At 30.7% G+C, this 10035-nt stretch overlaps 1 protein-coding gene across 1 annotated transcript; it reads right to left on the reverse strand.

Moving 5' to 3' along the window:
* Window positions 1–7821: 7821 nt before the first annotated feature.
* Window positions 7822–10035, reverse strand: LOC149510753 (putative disease resistance protein At1g61300). Its single transcript, XM_089757080.1, has 5 exons — window positions 9916–10035; window positions 9484–9861; window positions 9200–9403; window positions 8990–9112; window positions 7822–8490 (listed from the first exon to the last, which is right to left on the reverse strand). The coding sequence occupies exons 1-5, from the start codon at window positions 10033–10035 to the stop codon at window positions 7822–7824; spliced, it is 1494 nt and encodes a 497-aa protein (XP_089613206.1).

The following is a 10035-nucleotide window of genomic DNA, read 5'->3' on the forward strand; positions in this document are numbered from 1 at the left end:
CATAACTTTATTCATGCCTATTTTCCTTTCATACAATACTGCTAATTTTTTTCAAATAGTGTAACATGTTAATATCAACCCATTTTTTTATTGTAGCCAACATCTTTCTACCTAACTTTTTTCAACTTTCATGTTTCGTATCTGCTGGTTTAATCGAATCATCCAATATCCGCTCATACAAATCTTTGTAGTATAACTGATCCTCTATCATTGGCTTTCAAATTGAATAATTTGATGCTGTCAATTTTATCATGAAACATACATCACCCTCTATGATCTCAAACAGAATTTACTTTAGTCTTGGGTTACTTTTGTGTCAATGTCTCAAAATAACTTTCACTTAGATACCACTTGTTAGGCCTAACAAATACAACAACACAGAAGCAATATATCGCAATAAACTCATAGCAGTAGACAACAATCAATAATCCAACAATGTAAGAAAAGTAAAGAACACGAAGATTTACATGAAAAGCTCTCCAATGTAGAGAAAAAAATTATGAACCACAAAAAAATCTCTATTATCAAATAATGGATATAGAAAGTTTTCTTCTTGCTAAAACTAATGCTAATCAATAACTAGAGAGATAATTAAAAAAAATCTCACCAAATAGGTGACTTAACAAATACACTGTAGACTTGTCCCTAAAGAGTTTTAAATCTGATCTTCACCATTCAGAATATAAAACTTTGAATCATAAACCTGTTGACAAAATTTCAGCTTAATTGGATCACGAATTGACTTCTGCTTAACCAACTCTCCCCTATCCATTTTCTCTCTATTTTTCTTGTTTCTTTTCTTTCTATTCGGTGCCACATTATGTCATTCCATGCCAAAAACACAACCCCCCTTATTTTACTGTCTAATGCTTTATTTTGGGTTAAAATTCAAAAGCCCATGGCCTTCAATTGGCTAAAACAATTACATGGGGCTGGACCTTACATATTCTTAACAAATTTGAGTCATGAGAGTAGTTTTGCTAATGCCTCCCATTCCATATAAACTAATGATTCTTGTTTGATGTTCATTGAGGCAGTTCCAAATAGTAGTAAACATGGACTCCATGTTACATCCTGAAACCAAGACGTAACACTGCCATGTTACCTTAAAGTAAACCCCAAAGTAATACGAAGTTTTATTTCTTAATCATTATAAAATTCTTCAATAAACTAATATAGTCTGTCAAGTAAAATTCATATATTTAATCTAACTAATGATGCATCTTTATATATCTAAATACAAATCATGTACAAATACAAAACTATTTCACAAGATCTCATTGGCCAACATTGTCTCTGACGACTAAGCAATCTTTCCCATTTGATCTTCTAGCTTTCACAAGACTAAGAAAACTTATCACTTAGTCATTTGTAAATAAAAAGTAAAAAGGGAATGAGCAAACTATAGCTCAGCAAGTATCGACTGATACACCTTACTGGATCAAGCATCGTTTCCATACATATCATATAGAGTATTCAAAATAATCATCAAATCATAATGTCGAAACATTTCAAAGATCATTACTTTGTCAAATATTTCATAAATTCATAAATCAATGTCAAAATATGTCACTTCATAAATCATTGCAAAATATGCTATCATTCAAATATCGTAATCAAACCAAATGATGGATCAATTATTAAAAATCATTGTAAATCATCATCATCATAAATCATCATTAACATTCATTTAACGTTAGCTACAGTCATTGTTATAACCTGTGACATTGGTCGTATTGACAATTTCATCCTCATGATCATTGCTAACTATTATAACCCACTAGCTAGAGCTTTATGCTAACTACTATAACCCATTAGCAGGGCCGTATGATCATGTCTATGCTAACTACTATAACCCATTAGTTAAGGTCGTAGAACTAGTTCTGTGTCAATGATCCCACTTTCTATGGATGTAAGAACGTCGCTATCATAAAATCGTTCTTTAAACATAACTAATTTTCTTAGTTCATTCATAAGCATGATCCAACATTTATATAGTAAAAACATAAAATAATCATATGCTTGATCCTATTTTCATATATCAAAAATAATAAAATAAAACATTTACTCATTTAGAAACATATATATATATATATACATAGGTTCGAAAACAAGCAAAGTGTGTGAGATTTTACTTACCTCATTTCGATTTCAACACTTAGTTTTTCTCCCCAAATAATTAATGGCCTATTTAAGATAGTTTCAATATAACAATAATTAATCAACCTATTTGAGACCACTTATACCGAAACAATTAAGTTAAATAAGAATTAACTCAAGAAACTAATTCTAGCAGCCTACACTACTTTCACTAAAATGACCATATCTTAAGATATGCAACTTAGAATTAAAATCTTTTTAATGCGTTAGAAACTAGACTCAATAAGCTTTCTAATCATTATGGCCCATCTCGTGATTCCTTGTGGATTAATTCTAACAATTTTTTCTATCCACATCATATGCTGCTGCTAGATAACCTGCATTCCTTCTCATAAAAATTACATATTTATTCGTAAGAAACTCCAAATTCAATTCCGTTTGTTTCATTGGAAAGTAGACTCAATAGTATTTCCAAATATATTTGGCTTAATCTGTAAATCCTTGTATAAAAATTAAGACAACTTTTGCAATTAAACCCTGATGCTACTACCTTACTGCCTTCATATCCTTAAGCTAAAATTAGGTAACTCTTCATAGAAAACTCATATTTGACTTCCATTTTTTCATTAGAAAATAGATTCAACATGCTTTCCAACGATATATAATAATCATAGCAATAATTTATCCATTAATACAGAATCCTATTTTAATTCACTATTGCAGATTATGGCATCTCATCTAAAAACAGAATTTCTCCTTCAATCTTTAAAAGCTCAAATCCATACTTTTAACCTTTAAACTCCATTCAATAATCATCAATAAATCTTAAAAACATAAAATAAACAAAGCCCAATAATTTACCCAAATAGATCATGAAGATTAATGAAAGATTTCATAATTTTTCTTGGTTTTGCTCTCAAAACTTCAACTCCAAATAATAGCAATCAACTTGACATTTCTTCTTAAATAAAAAGAGGGCATATACTCACCTTTAAGAGATTAACTTGATTGTAGCCTCTAATTTTGAATCAACAACTTGATTTTTCATATTTCTAACCCTAGGAAGATGAGAAAGAAGAACTCCTATTTCTTTTTTGTTTCTCGATAACTAGGTTTTCTTTCATTTAATAACTTAGCCCTTTTTTCTTTTACTAATTAATCTCTTAATGAATTGATGGGTTTTGGTATTACTCTAGCACAATTATTATTTGGGCTGGGGTATCACATTATCCCCTCCTTATGAAAAGTTTTGTCATCAAAACTTGATTTATATTTACATCTTATTCCTCCATTTCTATAATCACATTTCTTGCTGTATGATTGTTTCATTAAACTTTGACAAAAGTAATCATTTTGCCTCAAAACTTATTCTTGCCATTTAACCATTCAAAAAAGATATTTTCAATATGTTAAAACCCATATCATCTTGAATTTCCAAATACTCATATCCAACCATATAACTTCTACCAAGATAGTCTCTTAACATAGATTCATTATGCACACTAGACATCGAGGTGACTATATTCTTTATTTTGAATTTCTTTCACTTTACCAAGAACTTCAAATGTCCTTACAATGCAAACTTAACCTTCCTTACTTTATAATCCTAATTATGAGTAAAATGATTAACCACTCGAAGCTATAAATCATATCTCCAAATTCTAGTATAATCCTTTTGCTTACTTTAAATCATTCTTTAATCAACCAAAATTTATCAACCATTTGTTCCATAAATTCAAAAAAAAGTAAAAGTTTTTCTTCTTTGTCCTTATCCCATTAAGTTTAAGACTTAGATCTACTTTCATACAAAACCTCAAAATGAATCATTGGATATTTGTCTTATAACTATTGCTACATTAAAAAAATTTTTTTTTTCTCTTGAAGTCACAAGATAAGCACTATTTAAATGAATGTCTATCAATGATAAAGCTCCAAAACTAGAAAGAACACAAAATATTCTTATCCAAAATCCGTTAGTCCTTATTTATTAAAGATTCATCACTTTCCTCACTAACAATAGCATAAAAAACTTAGAACTTAAAAAAAATCAAGATTCCACTGTGCACTATGATATTTTGTTCCAATAAAATTCAGACAAAATAAATTTCAGAACATTGTTTCATAACAAGAAAAAAAATATGTCCACAAATTTTCATGTAATTCGCTTTATGCCAGGTATTCAATCCATAACAACCTTGAATAACAATATCAACAAATCCTTTAGTCACCAAAAAGATATCATATAGTACTTATAATTTTTTTTTCTTTTTTTTTCTCCACCGACAATATAAAATTTTCTATCAATTAACTGTTATAAAGCATATGAAATTGATGCAATAAATCATATCCATAAATTTACATTATGTAAATTTAAACATAAATCTTTGGTTACCCAAGTTGTCTCCAATTTTGAATATTGTTCGTTCAATTTAATAGACTAATTATCATATAACAATTGATTTTTCATAATTCCCACAAACATCATAATGTCTCAAATTTTCTTTTTACCAAATATATTACTATCATCTCCAAGTCAAAGTCAAAACCTACGCATCATAATCCATAAGTAAAATTCTCGTATAAAATTTAAACAATAAAAACTCCAAATACTTGAATTCATGCTGAAAGTATAGTTATGAAAAATAACCAAATGCATCACATTATTTCAGAAGTTCCTTTTTTTTTTAATTTTAAACTTCTCTAAAATTGAATACATGTTCAGTATCACCAACTGCATAAAATCATCACTTGTAAGATTTCAACAAATCTTTTGCCCTTTAAGATTTCAAACAATCATGCTTAGCCAAAACATATATATATTTAGTAAATCGATTACTCCTTCAAAACCAACTTCCTTACTAAATCATCTTAATAACCACAATTTCAATTTTTATTCACAAATTTAATTTCTTGCTAGGTACACAGCCTTGTACCCAATAGGCAATGTTCTCCATAAATATAAAATTTGAAGGAATCCTATAGTATACTCCAATTAGAAACTATAACCACAAATTAATCACTTTAGTCATTAAAAAAAATCAGTACACCCCAAATAAGAATTTAATGATCAAACTTCAAATTAACTATACAAATGTCCAACTTGCATAATCAAACCTTAAATACTTTCTCAATAAGAATGTATAATCAAATCAAATGAATATCCTTCTTTACGTATATTAAACTATTTACCACAATTATCACATTTTAGACTAAATCCATCAAGACAAATTCTCAAACATTATAACGCATAAATAATTATTTCAAAATTTTGACATATCATTTCATTCCAACTCCAATATTCTATACTTTTAATTCTAACAATGTACACTATTATTCCAATCTTAATCCATGACTAATGATTCATTTAACATTTATCAAATAATTTCAAAACCTCATTAAGTCGAAGATCTTTTTCTCTAACCCATAGGATCTCCAATGATCAAATCATTCTCTTAAATAATCGATTAGCTCATAGGATATGTCTCATAATAAGTCATATCAAAAATCTCTTCAACTTATAAAATCGCACTATATCAATGTAATTACACTTTCTCTTGACTACAAGATCCAAAAGCAATATGTAATATCAACCAAAATAATTACTCCATGAATTCATTGAATTATTGATTCCTTAATATTTATTGAAACTTTAACTACTCAAAACTTCATCGAATCATTTACTTATACTCACATTATAGTCTATGAATCCAACTTATGTCCTTGAAAAATCATCACATTATCCAGAGGTCATCATTTAAATTCTTAAAAATCTCCACATAGGATATGGATCATAACCACACTCATAAAATCTCTTTCAACCCAAAAATCATAAGTTATATTCTTGGAAAATCACTGTTAATCTAATTATCATAATCTAACTTCTTAGAAATCTTCAAAGATCATAATCGTAATTCTAAAAATATTTTCAAAATCATACTATAAGCTTTTTAACATCCCACATAGTTTAAAATCAAAACCTAAACTCCAAGAAAATCTCAAAGAATCATAACTTAAGCTTTTAAAGAAAATCTCATCAAAGTCTAACTCTTAAAAATTTTCCAAAAATCATAACTTAAGTTCGATACTACTTTATGTCACGCCCAGAGACCAAGATGCAACACGACAATATTACCTTAAAGTAAACCCCAAAGTAATACGAAACCTTCTTTCTTAATCATTATAAAATTCTTTAATAAATTGATATAGTCTGCCAAGTAAAATCTATATATTTAATCTAACTAATGATACATCTCTATATATCCAAATACAAACCATATAAAAATACAAAATTGTTTTATAAGATCTCATTGGCTTACATTGTCTCTGACGACTAAGTAATCTTTTCCATTTGATCTTCTAACTTTCACAAGACTAAGAAAACTTATCACTTACTCATCTGTAAAGAAAAAGTAAAAGGAAAATGAGCAAACCATAACTCAGCAAGTATAGGCTCACACACCTTACTGAATCAAGCATCATTTTCATACATATCATATAGAGTATTCAAAATAATCATCAAATCATAATGTCAAAATATTTCAAAGATCATTACTTTGTCAAATATTTCATAAATTCATAAATCAATGTCAAAATATATCACTTCATAATCATTGCAAAATATGTTATTATTCAAATATTGTAATCAATCCAAATCATGGATCAATCATTAAAAATTATTGTAAATCATCATCATCATAAATCATCATTATCATTTTTTTATCATTAGCTATGGTCACTGCTATAACCCGTAACATTGACCGTATCGACAATTTCATCCTCATTATCATTGCTAACTATTATAATCTGCTAGCTAGGGCCTTATGCTAACTACTATAACTTGTTAGTAGGGCCATATGATCATTTCCATGCTAACTATTATAACTCGTTAGCCAGAGCCGTAGAACTAGTTTTGTGTCGATGATCCCACTTTCCAGAGATGTAAAAATGTAGCTATCATAAAATCATTCTTTAAACATAAATCATTTTTTCAGTTCATTCATAAGCATGATCCATCATTTATATAGTAAAAACACAGAATAATTATATGCTTGATCCTATTTTCATATATCGAAATAATAAAATAAAATATTTACTCATTTAGAAACATACATACATATATACATAGGTTTGAAAACAAACAAAGTGTGTAAGATTATACTTACCTCTTTCCGATTCCATCACCTAGTTTTTCTCTCCAAATAATTAATGGCCTATTCAAGATAATTTCAACATAACGGTAATTAATCAACCCATTTGAGACCACTTATACCGAAACACAAATATGTTTCAAACATGAGAAGGGAAATGTGTCCCAGTAAATGCTCTTCAACTCTGGCAAAACATGCAAATAAAGAGACTCGAGTTTTCCAAATAGGCTTAAAGTTTCCACTAGCTGAGCCACTTGACTCAGTTTCCTCTCATTGATTATTTCCTCCATATTGTTGCAGTACATCACAGTAAGAGACCTCAGGTTTGGAGCTAGAATTAGCCATGTTATGTCCTTCAATTTTGTCAATTTATAATATCCATTTATTCTTACATAGCGAAGGCTTTTGAGGCAATGTTTGCTAGCAATCACAGAGGTTTGAATGTGGCTCTGCTCTTTTATCATTCTGCCTTCTCCTCCCCACTCCATCTCTACCTCTTGCAAACTTTCGCTCCCCAGAAGGCGTAGACTGTCTAGACTCTTCATATTCGCTAAAGATAAAATATTCAATCGCTTTAAGCCCTTGGATAAGTAAAGTTCAATTCGTACAGTGCAGCTGCATAACCTTTCAGTATCAAAAGTCTATCGAGAACCAAAGCACTCGTTATAGTGACAGTCAACAATTTCAAATGGTTCAAGCACTTCAATTCTTCCACCAAGCATTCACAATTATCTTCCCCTTCCTGGCCCAAAGAATAACCACAGCCTAACATTCTCAATACTTGCAGCTTTGAAAAAGCAGATATCAACTGTCTTGGAATTCTTATGGCAGGACTAAAGCATTCCAAGTTCGAGCATTTAAGCTTTTCTAAAGCCTTCAATTCAATTGGTAGCTCTCTTATCCCTGTATAGGAGAGATCGAGACATTCCAGAGACACCAATTTCGAAATTCCCACTGGAAATTCTTTTATATATCTATTGTCTGACAAGTTTAGAACTTTTAAGCCACACGTAAATTGGAAGAAGTCATTATTGATCACCTGCAACTGATGATCGTTAAGAAACAGAGTTTGGAGATCAGGACAGTTAGGTGCTTCTACTAGATTTTCAATCCTGTTCTTCAACAATGACATCCTGCGTATACTTCCCCAATTCTGAACTTCTGGTAACTTAGTTAATTGATAACCTGCCTCCACAAAAAACCTCCACTTTTCTTCTTCACACTTACATGTGTTGGGATTTGCCTTGAATCTCGTAATCCCACATCGAAATTTATAAGAGTTTTTAATTTATTTTTTATCTCATATTGAGAGTTTATTAAAGGTATAAGGGGTTTTACTCTTATAAATAATATGTTTTAGGTTTAGTTTAATAATCTCATATGATTAGATGCGAAAATCCCATATATTTAATCACCAAGAGAACAACTAGGTAAGTAGGTTATAAAAGAGTGTAATTGAGTTTTGAGTTAAATTTTGAGTAAAGAGTTTTTTGTAATTTTTCTTATTTTAAAAGTCTTTCAATTGTAAAGATTTATTTGATAGTGAATTAGGTTCAGAGTAAATCATTTTAAGTTTGACCAAAACAAATATATTTGTATGTTGTTATTCTTAATTTGAATTTACTATTTTATGTCTAGGTGCTGTGGTTGATTTCCCAACAACATGCTATCCACAAACTCATGTCAAGAAACATGTCATGCATCTTTATGCAAAATTCATTTATTTCTTCCAATAAACATACATGAAGAAGACAAACAATGATGTGGTGGCCTTGGTTTTGAGCTAAACTTGTATTGCCACGTCCATCCAAAAACCCCGCCCCTATCCAGAAATCTATAAGCATATCTTTTCTAATTTGGTAATCCTTCGAGAACAAACTACAGTATAAGAGGCAAGTTCGAATCATGTCATTGGGAAGAGAATCAAAACTGAATTTTAGAAGCGGATATACCTCTTCATCCACGTCTAGTAAAACAGAGGCAGATGATCTCCGACACACTTCAATTGCATATTTCCATTCTTCAACTGTGTTCTTCCAAGCCATGGCACGAGCAATGGTGACGAGTGCGAGAGGCAGTCCTCCACACTCTTTGGCAAATTCATGAGCCAACTCACGAATACATGGATTACTTTCAAGTGTTTCTTCACCAACTTTCTTTGAAATAACTCCCAAGCTTTTTCTTCAGGCAAACACCGCACTCCAATCTTCTTATGAGCTTCCATTTGGCCACACACCTTCATAGAACAAGCTGTGAAAACTAGTTTGGAACCATTTTCTTGAGTGGGGAGAGGTATCCGAACCTTAGATAGATCAACTCGCTCCCACATATCATCTAATAACATAACAAATTTCTTTTCCTTTAAAACCCTAAAGATGTTTTGAGCTTTTTCCTCTGGACTTTTGTTCTGCCATGTTCCACCAGCTATTCCCACCCTTTCAGCAATGTCATCTTGGACCTTTCCAATATAAAACCCTTTAGATACTACTATCCAAATAACTACATCAAATCGATTTGGGGGTTCATAAAACTTGTTGTGGATTTTGTTCAGGAGGCATCCCATGCCATGCAGGCCAACAATTCCCACTTGTTCAGCTTCAAGGATGCTCCAAGCCTTGTCGAATTTGGATTCCAAACCAACAGTATGCTCAGGAGGTCATTCAGTCACTAGAGGTGTTGGTTCTTCCTCAGCCACCTTGTCAAAAACTCCCTTGCTCTTATGATCCACAACATTTCGGAGCATTTGGGCAATTTGCTTCCCAAACTTCAGGTTGGACTTGGGACTCAT

The sequence above is a fragment of the Durio zibethinus genome, chromosome 28, assembly GCF_047325235.1.
Source record: "Durio zibethinus cultivar Kanyao isolate XHJ-2024 chromosome 28, ASM4732523v1, whole genome shotgun sequence".
NCBI lineage: Eukaryota > Viridiplantae > Streptophyta > Magnoliopsida > Malvales > Malvaceae > Durio > Durio zibethinus.

What these genes read in the sequence shown, in the direction of transcription:
- LOC149510753 (XM_089757080.1), bottom strand. Translation starts at nt 10,035, where the DNA reads ATGAGTCCCAAGTCCAACCTGAAGTTTGGGAAGCAAATTGCCCAAATG. An exon ending in TCACAGCTTGTTCTATGAAG is followed by an intron (nt 9,404 to 9,483) that starts GTGTGTGGCCAA and finishes GTTATTTCAAAG; the next exon opens with AAAGTTGGTGAAGAAACACT. An exon ending in TACTAGACGTGGATGAAGAG is followed by an intron (nt 9,113 to 9,199) that starts GTATATCCGCTT and finishes TTGTTCTCGAAG; the next exon opens with GATTACCAAATTAGAAAAGA.